This window comes from Papaver somniferum, chromosome 11 (assembly GCF_003573695.1).
Source record: "Papaver somniferum cultivar HN1 chromosome 11, ASM357369v1, whole genome shotgun sequence".
Lineage (NCBI taxonomy): Eukaryota > Viridiplantae > Streptophyta > Magnoliopsida > Ranunculales > Papaveraceae > Papaver > Papaver somniferum.
In genome coordinates, this window is record NC_039368.1 from 110,323,988 (window position 1) to 110,342,788 (window position 18,801).

General features: G+C 35.8%; 1 protein-coding gene across 1 annotated transcript; it reads right to left on the minus strand.

Annotated features, from left to right (window-relative positions):
- Nucleotides 1-15,792: 15,792 nt before the first annotated feature.
- On the minus strand, nucleotides 15,793-16,513 carry LOC113324903. Its single transcript, XM_026573179.1, has 2 exons — nucleotides 16,214-16,513; nucleotides 15,793-16,113 (listed from the first exon to the last, which is right to left on the minus strand). The coding sequence occupies exons 1-2, from the start codon at nucleotides 16,511-16,513 to the stop codon at nucleotides 15,793-15,795; spliced, it is 621 nt and encodes a 206-aa protein (XP_026428964.1).
- Between the last annotated feature and the right edge of the window lie 2,288 nt (nucleotides 16,514-18,801).

Genomic DNA, 18,801 nt, shown 5'->3' on the forward strand with positions numbered 1-18,801 from the left:
GATATCATAAATGATTTTATTATTTTCTCATGAGAGGTGGAGTCTGAAACATATCTCCATATAAATGACGAATAGATGGGATAAGGGATCCCCTTGTCTCAGGACTGTTGTAGGTTTATAAGTTCCACATGAGATTTTATTTAAAAGAAGTTGAAATGCGTTATTTCACCAAACTATATGATGGTTGATTAAGGCCAAAAGCTTTATGGGAATTTAAAATAAATTATCAGTTAATCCTACACAGGGTTTTAAATATGTCCATTTTAACTCCTAGACCTCGAATTACGGCTTTTTCCTTTTTAAAAGAATGAACAATTCTACGTGCTAGTATGATAATGTCTAAAATTTTCCTCGAAGAGACCAAAACAGCTTGAAACGGGGAAATTTTTTTACCTAATAAAGGTTTATTTTTTGGACAGGATTTTTGCTATTAGTTTATAAGTAGTGTTGCAGAGACCAATAGATTTGACTTGATTATGTTCTTTTAGGTGTTTAGACTTAAGGATTAGGAAAATATGAGTGTTCTTTATGTATGGATGCCTGAATTTAGAAGAGACAAATTTTGGTGTAAAAGAAACTACTTGGTTCCTACTGTATCCCGGTTATGTTAAAAAAATCTAGGTCGAAACCCATCGGATCCTGGAGATTTATTGGATGGTCTGAGTTGACTATGATCTTTCTGGTGTTTAGACTTATGAATTAGGAAAAGATGAGTGTTCTTTATGTCTGGATGCATGGACTTGAAAAAGAAATTTTGTTATATAACGGAAACTACTCGCGTCCTACTATATCCTAGTTATTTTTAAAGTAGCTAGCTGGAGACCCATCGGATCCTGGAGATTTATTGGGTTCCATTTTTTTAGGACATCAAGAATTTCATGCTTAGAGGGAATCATCAGAAAGAAGTTATTTTCTTCTTCAGATATACAAGGGTTTATGAACATGCAAGCGTTTACGACTGAACCTATGTTGATGATAAGACATGTCAATTAGGTCGATAGTAAAGAGGTTTTTAAACAGGTATATTATTAGATGCCCCCGGATTTGGACACCTTCGAATATACCCCTGCAACATTATAATATACTCCTCAACCTCTATAAACTTTATCAACTTAAAATTATATTACCTTAATACTCTCTCCTATATAATATTTTCCTTATTTATTTCATAATATTTTCTTCATTTCAAAAACAACAAGTTTTTTTTTTTGTTAGAGCATAGCTCGGTTAAACCCACCAAGCGTTGGTAGTATCAAAACTCATCTAGAGTCGCTTGATTAAATATTAGAGTCAACTTCGTTTAGGTTAGAATAGAAAGTTTAGGAATATTGAGATGTACAAGTATTACTCTGAAGACCTGAAGAATGTGAAGAACTAACGACTGCAACGACGACATCATCCTTCCTCTTGAGGTTAGTAATATTGACTTGATCTTGTTTTCATTCCCAACGTATCTTTCAAGTCGGATTACATTGAAAACATAACATGCGAAGATGTATATAAATAATACTCTTGTGGTTAGACTTGGTCATGACATTATTATCAAAGTGTCAAGGAATTTATTGAATTACGAAGCATAACTGTTAGAGCACTGCTCGATCGAACTCGCAAGTGTTTCTATCTCAAGCTTGTTTGTCAAGTTTAGTTTCCAAAACTATAAGTTTTGATTTCTAGTCTACTTATAGTTAAGTCTCGGATTAGGATAGAAGGTGTAGTTGAGCTTTAGAGTTCACGGTGTTCATCGATTGAAGAAGAATAACTACTAAGGGGAGCTTGTGGATCTTCATCAACCAAAGTTATGTGGAGACTTGAACTCATCTATCACTCAAAAGTATATTTCTACTATATATTCTATTTGAGACGAAAGTCATATAGCTATATAGACTTCGATTATACACATTTGATATTTCGAGCTGAGTTTAACTCGCTTACATATTTCTCGAAATATGTGCTGGTAAGCTTTCGCTTTAAACAAGTTCATCTTATATTCTTGACGAAAGTCAAAAGATGATCATGTGAAAATCTCCAGGTAACATCTTACATGATTTGTGTGAGACAATCATTTGATGTAGACTCGGAATGTATTGATCTATTGATCACTTGAAAATTACGTTGAAGTTAATAGTTTGTGTGAGACGGCTATTGTCGTCTTCTAAGAATGTTTCAATGATTGCAATGGGAGTTTAGAACAATTAACCATGATTGGATATAGCATAGTATGCGTACTTGTATAATAACTATTGCAAGTTATTCCAAGTCCGGGAACCATAGTATAAATACCAGTACGCGTACTGGTTGGTTAGTTGAAAGTCCGAAACTTAGTATGCATACCCGTATGTGTACCGGCGTAAGATCAAGTTCGAGAATTCAACTGAGTTTGGTGGTATGCATACCCGTATGTGTACCAGCGTAAGATCAAGTTCGAGAATTCAACTGATTTTGGTGGTATGCGTTCGCGTACTGGTGAACCCAAACTAAGTCCGGCCACTTAGGTATGCGTACCTGTTTGCATACTTGAGTATGTTATGTTCTAAAATTGGTCTGTTGATGAACTAATACATTTATAAATTAAGGAATGCAATCTTTTGCAAACCATGGCTACAATGTTCATAAGTTGATTCGAGTGAATCAAAATCGATTTTGCTTCAATTGTATCTTGTATACTTCTATGAGAATATAAACAATTGAACAACTCTATAATTAATTTCATTTGAGTGATTTGAACTAGTTGTGTTAAGACGAACAAGGTTGACATGAAAGTGTTCATATGGCTAACTTCGGTTAACTATTGTTGATCCAACAAGGTGCACACGTTTAGGTATGGTTACCATATATAAATGAAGTCACTTTCCATTTGTGTGTAACAAGCTAAGTTCGATCTAACGGTTGAAAGATATTAGCTTGAGTCTAATCAAATTTTCATCTAACAGTGAATATTGAATGCTTTGTTACCAAGGTAACATTGATTGCAAACCCTAATTTGAAGACTACATAAGGAAAAACTCTAGCAACTGGGAAACCTAATCCCCACACTTTCTGTGTGATACTAGGTTAACGTCTTAAAGACTTCATTGGGATTGTGAGGCTATACCCAAATATTTTCTCTCTAGTTGCGTGTTCTGATCTTGTTGTATTCTATCGTATTTAGTATTATCTTCTCTAAGATTTGCTCGAGATTTAATCTCCGATAGGCAAGATAAAAAGTAGTCACAAACATCTTCGTCTCATCATTTGTGATTCCACAATATCTTGTCTCACTTCCATACGATTAATATTATTGTAAGGTAATTGATAATACTAGGATGTTCTTCGAGAATATAAGTTTGGTTTATCAATTAGTTCATGTGCACCTTGATTTATCAAAAGACGGAACAAAACTTGTAGGTCTTTCTGCGGGAGACAGATTTATCTATTCCAATAAACTTTTCTGTGTCAGACATATTTGTTTATCAGGTCTTCGACTTTGGGTCGTAGCAACTCTTGGTTGTGGGTGAGATCAGCTAAGGGAATCAAGTGTGTAGAATCCTCCTAGGGTTCAGAGACGTAAGGAGCGCAACTGCACCTTGATCAGTGTGAGATTAGTTAGGGCTCAACTACATTCCAGTCCGAAGTTCATTGGTAGTAGGCTAGTGTCTGTAGCGGCTTAATACAGTGTGATGTTCAAAGTTGGACTAGGTCCCAGAGTTTTTCTGCATTTGCGGTTTCCTCGTTAACAAAACTTCTGGTGTCTGTGTTATTTCTTTTCCGCATTATAGTTTGTTATATAATAGAAATATCATAGGTTGTGCGTTAGGATCAATCAATTAGATAATCCAACCTTTGGTTTTTGATATAAACTGATTGACCCTTGAACATTGGTCTTTGGTACCGTTCAAGTTATTTCTATTATTCAATCGCTCTCGCAAATTCTTATTTGTTTGATTGCGGATTGAATTGAGAAATAAAGATATCGCTCTTTGATATACTTTTCTATAGATTGATCCTGACTGTCTAGTTGATTCTCTAGAAAGTATATTGGAGTTTGTCCTCTCAGATTGCCGAACGAAAATATTGGGTGTGGTTGTTAGACCCCCACTTTTTCGATTGGTATCAGAGCAGGCAAACACATTTAAGACCTTATAAGTCTGTGTTTGTAGCGATCTGAATATGGACAAAAGTGCTATCTCTATAAACGTACCACCAGTCTTCGATGACTCAAATTACTTATGGTGTAAAATTGTTATGCGTGCCTTTCTTTAAGCGCATTATTTTTCAATCCTGGATTAGGGTTGTTAACGGCTATGATCCTCCCTTAGTTACAGTGAATGGTGTAACTACTCCAGAGGATATTGGTGAGTATGATCCTATAGAAGTTCTTGCTGCAAAGAAAAATTTTGACGGGTTAAATGCTATCATCCATGCCATTACCCCAGATCTCCAACATCATGTGACTACTTGCACGAAATCTAAAGATGCTTAGGATATCTTAGAAACCGTATTTGAAGGGAATACCTGTGAAAAAAGCTAGGCTTTAAAACCTAAATTATGATTTGGAAAACCTTCGTATGGCAGATGAAGATTCATTTGATGAGTTTAATTACAAAGTGTCTGAGCATCTTTTGCATTGGGTAAGACTATTCCTGAAAATGACATTGTAATGAAAATTCTCAGATCCTGCCATCTAGATACGATTCTATGAAGCATGCATCATTGAGGGAAATAACCTTGCAACTCTTTCTAGAAATTCAATGGTTGGGAATTCAAAGATCTTTGATCATGAGCATACATCCAAATCTGGAAAGGATGTTGGTTTGAAAGAACAAAAGAACACTAAATTGCTTGAAAAAAGTAAAAGTGTTTGCGTCTCTGAAGACGATCTTTCTGGGACTGATTCATCAGATGAAGATCTTGACAAGTCAGTCTCCTTGATCATAGACAGTTTAGAGATCTTCTTTTGAAGAGAAGTAAACGGTTCTCCAGAGATAAACCTAAGTCATCAGTTAAACCTCATAATCGTGTTCCTCCTAAAAACAAGGATATTGACGAAACGGATGACGAGGATATGCCACAGTGAGTGTAAATAATTTGGTCATTTTACAAATGAGTGTCTGAATCGCAGAAAATACACTGGGAACAAAGGCCGTCTTGCTACAACTCTTGATGAAATGTCTGATCACTATGATTCTAATGAGGATGAAAAGTCAAGTGTTGCACTTCTTTGTGAAAATATTGATTTTGATAATTGTAGCAATACATACATCAATCTTGATATTCTTTCATAAGAAACCTCAACCGTTCTGAAAGAGAAAATTGACATTTCTGTTGGAAACTCTTTGTCTGATATTTCAGGTTCCACTATGTGTCTAGATGCTTACAAATCTCGGGCGTCTGAACTATCTTCCATGTTGACATGCTCTTATTGTTCTCTCAAAGTTTTTCAAGTACAAACACAAAATAAGATACGTCAACAAACTTTAACGAAGAGCGAATCGATTAGCAAACAAGCTCAAACTTGTTCAAAAATCATCAGAGGTATGTAAACTCATGTCTTCTTCGAAGAAGTTAGTTTCCAAAGAAAAGACTAGATCACTAGAAAAAAAAATTATGGTTTAAACATTATGTGAAACAGGGTTCTATGAATTCCTTTCAAAAGGGTTATGGTGGACAGATTATTGTTCACCCCAGCACAACTTGATTGTGTTGGTTGGTGCATCTTGTCTCATGTGCCTGATCAAAAGAGACAAAATTGTGCACACCTCGGGCTTTAGGTAAAGAGAATTTTTTTAGTTTTTGCTTTTCTCTTGTTAGTTTTTCCATGCTTTGCAAATATGGAATTCGTTCTTCTTTTCATATCTAATTGATATTGGAAGGGACTTCTCTGTTTAATCAATAAAAAGAGGGTTATTCTCGACGATTCTACCCTCTTTAGGGTTGTGAGTTGTGCGTGCATGAACTTGTGTGTTTAAAGGTTTCGTAACCCTACATTCCTTTTTCCTCCTCTTGAAACTCTTTTTATCATAAGACTGCTTGTTGAGATTATCTTGTGATTTCTTCTCACAATTCCGTACATATGGATACTCCAAGAATTATGTCTTCTGATGGAAAAGATGTTAATATGATTGTTAATCCATCAATCATAAAGAAAAAAGATAAATCTCCGTTACCTCCAACTTTGAAATGAAAAAGAAGGAATGTGAGGAAGCTAAGAGTTGTTCCTTCAAATTCTCAGAAGTTTTCTGGTTTTCTTGAAGAGTTGAAGGAAACAAGGAAGTAGATTCAGCAAATAAAGGATATTGTTTTGAGAACTCTTGAAATTCAGAAGGCATTGGTTCGGCATCAGTTCAAAAGGTTTGTTGGAATTGACTCCTTTCTTCATGAACCTTATGTTCCCATGGCTGTTGACGACAAGGAGTTCAGGGACGACAAGGAATTTTTTAGAGGTCTCAATATCTAGAAAAACTTCTTATGAAAATTTATTCTTGTGTTTTAAAAAAAGATAACTAGGGTTTGGAATATCCATTATTGTGAGTACACATAGCTATTGCCAACATTTTCATCTTGCAATGTTTTTAGATTTATTTATTTATATTCTAAATTATTTGAAAGATGATTTTTGCAGTATTAATCTTTATGGTTTCATATATTGCAAATTGTTATGGGATATGTTGTTTAGGTTCGTGAACCTTGACTGTCCCATATGAGATCAAAAGTTAAGTCCATTATGTGTCGACATGAAAATATTTAAATGAAAATATTGATAAAAGATAGAATGAACTTTTGACTACAAAAGTGAAGCATATTATGTCATTATGCAAATATTAATGGAAGATAGGATGAACTTTTGTTTGCCAAGATTAAGTCTATTATATGTGATTGTGCAAATAGTGATGAAAAATTGAATGAATCTTTGATTATTCTGTAGTATTGGTCTTTCCCTGATCCACATCTTTGTGTATGTACTGTGCGGCTCCTTAAGTTCTCTTATGTTGAGCATGGCCAATTGAATTGATCATTTTCCTTGTGTTTAATTTAATTGAGATTTTTGGATACAAATTCATGTTTCATGTGATTTGTTAAAGTCCAACGAAATCCTTCTTTTCTTATAATAGTAAGGTCGCTCTTGTTGTTCTTTCGGGAATGACATTTTATGGGGGAGAGTTCTTAATTGAACTTGTGCTTAATTGCTAAATCTTTGTGGGGAGTGCGGCTGTGGAATATTGTAGGAGTTATCTTGTATCTTTATAAACTCCTTGATTAATACACTAAGTTTCGACTATGTGAAATCATTGAAACAAGTTGGTATGTTGTTCTATTTTTGTCATGAAGTATCTCTATGAAAATTTCATGAGGACCCCACTAGTTTTCGTACCTTTGCCAACTTATATTAACAAAAAGTGGGAGAATTAATGTGTAGTTCACACTACAAATACATATGGTTTATGGATCATTATGTAAGGGGGAGTGGTTCTTATTGTGAGATGAAGTATTAACTAAGGGGGAGTGATACATATCACCATAGTATTGTTATCAAAGTTGTGATACAATTGAACTTTGATGTTGTGTAATAATACTATTACACTGTAAAACAATGATTGAGAGCAACTGTTTTCTCATTGTTATAGCTACGGATCTTCAACAACTATGATGCTGAGTTGAACACATTTATAATAATTGTAGTACTTGGAAGTGATGAAGATTTCGAGTAATGTTGAAGAACCAAGGAGATCAAGCATTTGCATGAGAAGCTACAAAGTTTATTTATTTTGTAATCCATATGTATTGATACTTTTGTCACTAAAATTGAAAAGGGGGGAGATTGTTAGAGCACTGCTCGGTCGAACTCGCAAGCGTTGCTATCTCAAGCTTGTTTGTCAATGTCAGTGATCAAAACTATAAGTCTTGATTTCTAGTCTACCATTACACCAAAAAAACCAATTCACCATGTTTATTTTCGTTGCTAATAATTTAAGCAACGCTTATGTACGTTGCCTACACGACGTCACAAATTATAGGCAATGTTTATACACGTTGCTTCATCTGTTGCTTTAATTAGACATAATGCAACGTATATAATAATTTAAGGAACTCTTATATCCGTTGCAAAATATATTATCATAATTAGAAAAAAATATAGTTGCAAGATTTTTATTGGTATTCTCGAAATTCCAGTATTACAAATTAAATTGAACCCTGACCCGATAATACAATCACTCATCCTTGCAACATTTTACAACATTATTGTACAAAGATCTTCACAGTAGTCGTATCTTTACTGATTAGATCAACAGGAACATAGTGCTAGTGGTCCTAGCTTTACTGATTAGATCAACAAGAAAATAGTGCAAGTGTGAACGTTGTTGGCACACTACAGGAATTGCCCAAGTTTCGACTAGCCTCTAGCCAACCATACTCTAACTTGAACAACAAACTTAGATGGTACAAGGTACCTCGATTATTTTTATGCACTTGGCACAATGATTGGATGCAATGAACCAATGCATAACATTATCAGCTTCATGCCATCTTTTCTGCAGATATAACAATGAAGACGTTCATTCGAAAACATAAGAACGAGTATACTATAAAATCGATAATGTTCACACCACCAAGAAACACTAGCAGGTACGGCCACAGGGCCATCAAATCAAACCATACAAGCACATATATCATGACACACAAAATGTCATCATATTTCCATAGGGTAATGCCATTTTATGTACATAGCTATGACATAAGGTACTCTTGAAAATGGAATCAAGTTTACTGTGAAAAAAATTACCTCATCTTGGGTAGAAGCACCTGAAGTTACACCTACACTGACACTGGAAAGGGAAGTCCCTAATATTCAATCAAAGTAAGAGGTTCACTGATTTAAAGAGATACACATAGGCGTGAATCTGGATATAACTTCCTCACTAGCACATATATGAATGTCGAAGTGTCGAGGTGTATCACCAAGATTGATAAGAACTGGGATTCCAGCATTAGTAGCAGCACCAAAAAAGAGAGAGCTTGTTTGGAGTAGAAATGGTTGCAAAAGTAAACAGGCCATGTTAAATCATACTGAAATAATCGATCAAAAAAACAAAAAACTGCAATAAAATATGAGCATACCAGAACGTCTGAGATAATATTATATATCTACATAGTCAGTTAATATATGCAATGCACCCTACACTTTTTATGCATGTGAATTGAACAATTCCTAGTAATAAATATATTTGTTGTTGGTGATATTAAATCAATGGTTTCTTTTCTCCCGTTCTCTTAGGGGCTCATGAACACCAAAAATTTCTGAGATCCGTAATACCGCCATTCCATCTTATATGCACAAAATTTGAAGGCAATCTTGCAATGAAGGAATAAATGGTCCAGAGTCTCGACGTCATTACCACATAAAGAACAAGAGCTATACAGTTGAACTCCTTTATGTTGTAAAACATCTACCGAATTTAGCTTGATGTGATCCAGACACCACATCAATAGGTTATAGGTTAATCTTAGGAGGGACCGCGGATTTCTAGATGAAGTAATGAAGAAAGTTAACTAAACCAGCATTTTCAATCAACTTGGTATATAAGGTCTTAACATAAAAATTCCAGAGTTGTTCCTAATACTTGCTTTTCTGTATATAAGGTCTTCGCATAAAAATTCCAGAGTTGTGCCTAATACTCGCTCCCTTAATAAGCATAGAGCGCTTGATGTGTTGTAGAAGTGGTGGTAAATAAGATTCGATTCTCGAACTTGTAGAGATTTTGATTTTAAACTTAAATTTCTAAAACTAAAATAAAGAAACACAATTGAAAGCTATTATCAAGAATGTAAGAACACTGAGACTTAGGATTCCACTATTTTCCAATTTTCATGTGGTTCAATCAATAATAATCATGCAACTCATACATTCAAGTGATTCTCATATATTTCAATAATTAGATTTTTTGAAATAACTATTGTACAAAACCTAGGCTAAGCATGCTCTATCAAAAGAAATCACAATTGCTTAACAAAAATCAATAAATCATTTTTTAATCAAGAAAAATAATCATAACAAGAATTGCAATAATGAATTAAAAATTACCACACAAATCTTGGAAAAATAGCTTCCTTCGTCGCCTCAACCAAGGGATTTAGCTCCTCATATTAATCGTGTGCTCAAAATACATGTTTATGGCTCAAGCGTTGATTAAAAGAGGTGAAAAGTGCTAATACTGAAATTTGTAATGGATATAGGTGTTGTAAATACACTACTACAGAGAAAACGATAAAAGATTTATGTTGCAATCAATGTATCTTACGACAGTTACTGTTGGTCTTAAGTACTTCGTGTTCTTTGTCTTCAACAGCTGCAAAGAGATTTTCCCAGTTATTTTTTCACCTATTCTCACTATCCAAAATTCCCCCAAAGTTTACGTGTGTTCCCTGGAACTTGATTGTGCCTTTTATACACCACTGAAACCCTAATATCCCGAGTTAATCTATTCTTTTCTTCGACAGAAAGTGTCAGACTTTTCCATTCTCTTGTTGATTCTCTACGCATATCTGAGTTGTCTATATCACTCAGAATCGATCTTATGATAGAAATAAATCTCCCAGAATATCTTATTTCCTTTTTCTTCCATGAAACTTCCAGAAACAAAACCAACCAAAACCCGCAGCTTTGTTTTCCTTCAATCCGGGTATCCAGCCAATTTCGATCGGTACAATCACTACCACCAACCCTGTTATCCTTTAATATGTCCAGCCCATCAAGATTCATGGGTGGAATCTCTCCCGAAACTTTTTAAGAATAGCTCAACAAAAACTCGAGAATCTGTTTTCTCAAATATCCAACGATATGGTCAATTTTAATCAAACCAAACACATATATCATCCCTGGTTACTCAATTCAAGTCCATCCCAACCGGTTCAGGCGATTTAATCTCATTAAATCCCTTTAAATTTCAAACCCTAAAATCTTCCCGTAACTGGTTTTGTTTTCCCGCCAAAACTGACATTTGAAATGTTGAAGATGGTTACCCCTTATCCTGCTGCTGGAGTGTCCCTTATCCAAAGTGAGAGCCCGAATATCAGGTGTCCTCCGGGTGCCTTTAAATAATTCTTCCGTGAACGCAAATACCACTTTTCGAGCAAATTTCTCCTCAAAAGCTTATTTCTCCAAAAACACCTACAAAGACATAAAATAATCAAATAAATACAAAAATGGGTACTAACTAAATAGAAAATTGAGAAAAAGATAGACACATAAACGCGTCAATCAAATACCCCCAAACTTATTATTTTCTAGTCCCGAGCAAATCAAATCTAGAAAAATAAAATCCTAACTCATTGTCGCAGGCATCGCGATTGCACTTAGCGTGTGCAACAAGCCTTTCAACCCCTAGGTGGCCCTAGTGGTCTAGTTATAGTCTCGAGAGGGTTTACAGGTTTGTAAACCATAGCATTTATAACCTTTGTGAATCGGACTATACCCCAAGAAAACACATTTAGCAGACTTTGGACTTAGTTTATCTACTCTGTAAGGCTCTAAGTTAGGAAAACAGCTACATCCAAACACTTTAAATAAAGAGTAATCTAGTAAAGTATTGAATAATACTTCATAAGGAGACTTGAATTGAAGTACCTTAGTTGGAAGCCTATTTATGATGTATATTGCTGTCAAGAAAGAAGCATACCAGAAAGCCTTTGGTAGATTTGCTTGAAAAGATAATGTATTGCCCATCTCTTTTATATGCCTGTGTTTGCGCTCAACCAATCCATTTTCTTTATGTAAATGTGGATAATAAAGGACTTAAACTGCCCTTTAACCAGCTCAAGAGCATTGTCACACTGAAAGAATTTGATGGATGATGATAACACATTTTCTGAAGTATGCTTAAAATGTTCAAAACATGATAAACTCTCTGACCTGCACTTCATGGGATATATCCAATGATATCTTGAATAATCATCAATGAAGACAATATAGTACTTGAAACCAAGTAAACTTGCAACTGGAGCTGGCACCCAAATATCACAATGCATTAAATGAAGAGATAATTGAGTTGTCCTAGTTGACAAATTAATAGGCAACTTATGATTCTTTCCCAGCTGACATGCTTCACAAAGACAAGAATAAGTACTTGAATCAAGTTGAATAAAAAATGAGGAAGCAATCTTCTGTAATACCAAGTCTGATGTATGACCAAACCTTATATTCCATAGATTAGTCACTGGACTTGAATTTGAAGTAGTAAGTGCAAAGGAAGTAAGACTCTCCATTGGATACAAATTATTTTTAATCTTCCCTTCAGTCAAAATCTGTCTTGTTTTTAATACATTTAGTCTCATACCCACATTCAAAGAACTCAATAGATATTTTGTTATCCTTAGTAAATATAGCAATGGATAAGAGGTTTTGTTTGATGATAGGTACATACAGGACATCATCCAAGTGAAACTGAGCAGAGTTAGTATCAAGAACAACTTTACCTGATCTTTATAGGAAGCATAGTCCCATCTCCAACCATTACTTTATCAGAACCATCATACACTATAGACTTGGATAATAAGTTGGCATCCTTATTTATATGATTAGTGGCACCGGAATCAGGCAACCATACAGAAACAACATTTAGATCAGAAGTAACAAGCACAAAATTAGCTTGTATAGAAGCAAAGGCTTGTTGTAATGAATTTGAAGCACCTAATTTTGAAGTATCACCACCAGGAGAAGAAGTTGTAGCATTTGTAGTACTAGTATTCTTATTAAGAATATACCTAAAATGGAACTATTGGTTGCATGACCTAGCTTTTTACAAATCTGACATTCAAACAGAGAGAAATCAGTAGTATGATTTTTATTCTTCACTGTAGTAGCAGATTTAGATGTAGATGCATGAGAAGAGTTCTTAGCTTAGAAAGATAAACCTTGATTTTGAATAATACTAGCAGATTCAATATCCTCAGCCTTAAACCACTGTTCATATGGTGTAATAACCTAGACATAACATTACTTAGAGTAAACTCAGACTCTCCACTCTGAGCAGAAATAATAAATTATCTGTACTCTTTGCCTAGTCCCATTAATGCATACATGACCATATCAGATTCATCCACTCTTTCACCAATAGCATCTAATGAATCAGTAATAGTTTTTAACTCATCAAAATATCCAGAGATGGATTTGTTACCTTTTTTGATTGAATGAAGTTGACTTCTCGAGAGAGATTTTCTTGCTGAAAATCGCTAAATAAATTTAGTTTCTAGATATTGTCTCATCAAAAGTAGCATTTAAACACGACATCCCAAATCGATTCATCTTGCAGCAATGATGAAACAACGGATTAGGAAGTAAAATCTCCATCAAGATCAAGAAATTCATCTGGTTTGACAATATTGTCATCAATAAACTCTTCCAAGTCAGTTGTTATTAGAATAGATTCAAACTGAGTTTTCCAGATTAAGTAATTGGAACCATCATCTTTGAGTTTGACAGAAACAAAATTAACAATATTCTGAAAAGGTAGAACTAATGAAGAAGATGAAGACATTCTAGATCTGATTTTTTTTTGAAGAGTTGATGAATTTCAGATGAAATTAAATAACAAGAAGTTCAAGAAAGAAGTGATCAGGAAAATTGAAGACATCGTAGAAATTTTGAGTGATTCTAGTGATCCCGTAGTAGTAATATGAAGAATTGTAGTCACAACGATTTTTTTTTTAAGAATTTTAGGATCAAAAAAAATGAAGAAGAATCAGAATCTTCCATGATTAACTGATACCATGAAAGATTTTGATAAGAAATATTAGGAGTTATTATTAAGTTTTTGATAAAAGAGAAATACAGAGAGAGAGAAAGCCTTATAAGGCCGTTACAGACAGGCTGCATTGTCTGATACATATAGACTGTCGGTTACAGTTAAAACCACAAAGAAAAAAAAACGGTTGAATTACACACTTACAGACATAGACTCTCTATCACTCAGACACAATCAGTCAGATAGATTCATACATAACTAGTCATTCTAACAATTGTGTATGACTTCATTATGAAAGTACAACTACCACAAACCCATAAATATTATTGCATCAGAAGTTCAAAAGGCATGGACTTTATACACTTGCATAAAGTAATTCTCAACTACAAGCAAGCAAAAGAGTTGAGAAACAAAATAAGCAGGTACATATAAAGAAGTACTATAACAGAAAAGTATAAGACCGATGAAAGGGTTTAACATTCAAATAGGATAAAACACAAGTACAGAACCAACCGATGTTACCTTTTCTCCCCCATCAACATCCCGAAGAGAGAAATCCAATTTGAGATCGCCCGAAATCACGTATCATCTGAATTCCTTTTGGTTGGGTATTCCAAAAAATGGGCTTGGCCGCTTTGGGTCATCCATGCAGGAGTCTCTAAACTCTAGGAAAACCACCTCCGTCTCACGCTCCTGCATTTGACTCCATATATTGTCGGTCGTCAGTGTCAAATTGGCATCACCATCAAAATGGAAGTTGGCAGGTGGTGATTTATCAACTTCCGCTAAACTTGCATAGTAGCGTTCCTTTCCTTCTTAGGACCATAGTAGTGTATCCAACCAAGTTTGCTGCCACTTTCGAGGTACTTTCCCCTTAACGAGTTGTAGATAGAACTAAGAAAGTAGCTTTCAGTCTTACCCGAATCGAGATGAAATCCGTCAGCCTCGACTGATTCGCTGGCAATACTAATTCCCCGGAGGCGTACAACATAAAGTTGAGGATCTTCTATCAATGGTGTATAGGTTATAAGTACCGGTTCATGGATGGATTCCCCGAAAGTCAAAGCAGTTGTGGTATGTGGGTAAAAACAGTACGAGAATTGAGTAAACCTATATGCAACTTCTAACGTAGAAACTAAAGATAAACCTCCCATACTCATTCCTAAGACCCCATCAAGATAAGGAACAACATTATTCTGAGATACACTCCCAAGACGTATATCATCCATTTAAATAAAGGTAGCCAAATCATCCTTTACCAGCGTAAATTTTTCCATAACCCACGTCCCTTTTGTAGTTGTTCCATCTCCATACCCTACGCCAAAAGGGAATTCCATAGTTGTTCACACATTTTGGATGGACATCTATCTGATACACATGTAACAACTGAGAAAGATGTAGAATACATAAGATCAAAGTATCTCGAAGTGAAACAATTATCACATGGATAACACCTTACCCATGTGTAAAGGCTGCCTATGCCGACTGCCAATTCGAAAAGCTGACGAGGAGATCCAATGAAGAACCTAATGTAGTATGAGTCTCGATTATGAAATAAAACAGGGTTGGCAAAGTTTTGAGTTTTGAGCGTCGTGTTGTTGCTTTGAAGCAATCTGGGCATCAGATGGCTGAGATAGAAGTTGAAAAGGAGTTAGGAACAAAATTACTTTCATGAAGACATTTTGGTGGTGATTGTTATGAATCAACAAGGAGATTACAAATCACACTAAACAGTAACCTACTCTTCTAAGAGGAATGAGCCTGAATTTGATTACTTTTCTCTTCTTACCAGATACAACAAATCATTGGGGAATCAATACAGCATTGACCCCTTCTTCCCTCAGTTCTCAATCTCAGTCGTTAACTTGGATCTCACCTACTAATCTTGTGACTCACAAGAGACTAAAAATGACCACGAAAATTAAGACACGTGCACACTAATGCCACCAACGGGTTAACACAGTTTCGACTGCTAGTTTTTTACTCAGATAAGCCCAATAGCAAACTAACTAAGAATAGATGGCCCAATAATCATAAACCTAACTAACCAATAGGTAGATGACAATACCCTCCCCTTCTAAGCATCCTTGTCCTCAAGGATGAACTCTGGGAACTGAGCCTTAATGTGTGAAATATCTTCCCATGTTGCATATTCAGGTTGAGAGTTTGTCCACTGGATAAGCACTTGTTTGACTGTACTGCCTCCCCTCAAGATTTCTCTGTGTTTTAACACTGCAACAGGAGTAACAGTGAATGCACCAGAAGTGTCCACCAGCGGCAGAGATGATGAAGGAATAGTATGCTGACCAATCTTTTTCTTCAGTTGAGAAACATGAACTACGGGATGTATCCTAGAACCAATAGGCAGTTTAAGTTTATAAGCAACAGTACCAATTTTCTGCAAGATCTCAAAGGGGTCCACAGTATTTTGCTGAGAGATTGAAATTCTTCCTGAGAGCTACAGATGATTGTCTGTAAGGTTGGAGTTCTAAAAATACCCAATCACCAACAATGAATGACCTGTCACTTCTAGAATTATCAGCATAAAATTTCATCCTGTCTTGAGCTCTTAGTAAGTCTTCTTTCAGCAACTGCAACATGTGATCTCTTTTTTTCAAGTATTCCTGAACAGAGGCCACTGAAGTAGTTGAATGGATATGAAAAGCTAAATGTGGAGGTACATAACCATACAATGCTTGAAATGGACTCATCTTGAGGCTGCTGTGAAAATTGGTGTTGAACCACCACTCAGCCAAAGCCAGCCAATCTGCCCAAAGTTTTGGAGTAGTACTAGTCATGCATCTTAAGTATTGCTCCAGACAAATATTAGTTCTCTCTGTTTGACCATCAGAATGAGGATGGTAAGTTGTACTGAGGTGTAATGTGGTACCCCAAGGATTTGAAAAGCTCGTGCCAAAAGTGGATAATCAATATCTTGTCCCTGTCAGATACTATAGATGATGGCAAGCCATGGAGTTAAAAGACATAATGTAAGAATTCCTTAGCTACAGATGCAGCTGTAAAGGGGTGACTGAGTGCAATAAAATGGCTATATTTGGTTAATCTATCCACAACTACCAAATGACAGATTTCTTGTTAGATATTGGCAAACCCTCAATAAAATCCATAGATATATGTTGCCAAGCATCATCTGGTATAATCAATGGTTGTAAGAGGCCAGCAGGAGCAGTGTGTTCATGCTTGTTACATTGGCAGACATCACAAGTAGCTACAAAATGCAAAATGTCTTGTTTCATCTTGGGCCAGAAAAAAAAAGGCTTTGTCTCTATTATAAGTACCTGACATGCCTGAGTGACCACCAACAGCTGAAGCATGTACTGATTGCATGATAGATGTTCTGATATTATTCCTAGCACCCACATAGAGTCTAGTTTTGTACCTGAGAATGCCTCATTGCAATGAGAATGACTGATGTGAAGGATTGATGTGTAACTGAGCCAAAAGTTGTTGCACCGCTGGATCATTTGTATAGCTGCTAATGATGTCCTGAGCCCATTGGGGATGATTCAAGGAAATTGATGAGCATTCAGAAGTTTGGGGAAGCCTGGACAAAGCATCAACCACTAGATTATCTTGGATTTTTTTTATATTTGATCACATAGTCTAGGCCATTAGATTATCAACCATTTTTGTACTGCCATTACTATTTCCAAGAGTTCTTTCGCATAAGTGGATAGATCTAGGGCCTTGGGCCCAAGAGTCTTACTGAAAAAGGCAGTGGGTCTACCAAATTGCATCAACACAGCACCCACACCCCTGGAGCATGCATCAGTTTCTAAGACAAATGGGGAGGAAAATCTGGTAAAGCCAGCACTGGAGCAGTTATCAAAGCTTGTTTAAGTGTTGTGAAAGCTTGTAGTGCTGTAGGAGACCAAACAAAGGAGTCCTTCTTGAGCATGTCAGTAAGTGGCCTGCTAATGGTGTCATACCCTTTAATAAATCTCCTATAATAACCAGTGAGGCCAAGAAATCCTCTTAGTTGCTTTAAGTTTGTTGGTTGTGTCCAATCTTGCATTGTAGCTAGTTTGTCAGGATCAACAGCAACTCCGTCTACAGAAATGAGGTGACCCAAATATGCCAATTGAGGTTGAGCAAAACAACACTTCTTGAAATTGGCTGAGAAGCAGTGTTGTCTCAGTAAAGATGGGACTTCAGAAAGATGCACCAAGTGGTCCTCTAAGAACTTGCTGTAGATGAGAATATCATCAAAAAAAAACTAGAACAAACTTCCTTAGAAAGGGTTGGAACACCTTGTTCATTATGGCTTGAAATGTGGCAGGGGAATTGGTGAGACCAAATGGCATCACCTTGAACTCAAAATGCCCATAGTGGGTTCTGAATGCAGTTTTGTAAATATCTTGAATGTGCATCCTAATATGGTGGTAACCAGATCTCAGGTACAATTTAGTGAATATGATCATAGCCCCATTGAGTTCATCTAGTAACTCCTCAATTAGTGGAATTTGAAACTTATCCTTAATGGTCATGTCATTAAGTTTCCTATAGTACACACAGAATCTCCATGAGCCATCTTTCTTTTTAACCAATAATATTGGAGAAGCAAAAGGACTGTGACTGTCTTGTATAAGCCCAACATCCAACATTTCTTGAACCAGCTGCTCTACTACTTCTTTTTGTATGTAGGGGCATCTATAAGTTCTTTGAGAAATAGGTAGAGAAGATGGTTTTAGAGGAATTTTGTGATCTAACTCTGTTGGTGGAGGGAGAGTAGATGGCTCAGCAAACACATCTGCATATTCTTGAAGTAAAGAAGTAATTTCCGGAGGTGTAGGAGTGAGAGGGGTAGCAGAAATGGAGAAAGACTGACCAATACGGGAGGGAGTGTTGTTCTTAATGAATTTGAAGAAAGATTCTTGTAATGTAATGAGCTTCCCATGATGGTGAAATGAAACTTTGAGTTCAGCCAGATTGAACATGACATCCCCTAAGTTTTTTAACCAATCAACACCTAACACCATATCACACCCACTTAATGGAAGTATTCTCAGATCTTCAGAAAAGCGATACCCTTGCATATACCACTGTAAATATGCACAAACACCTT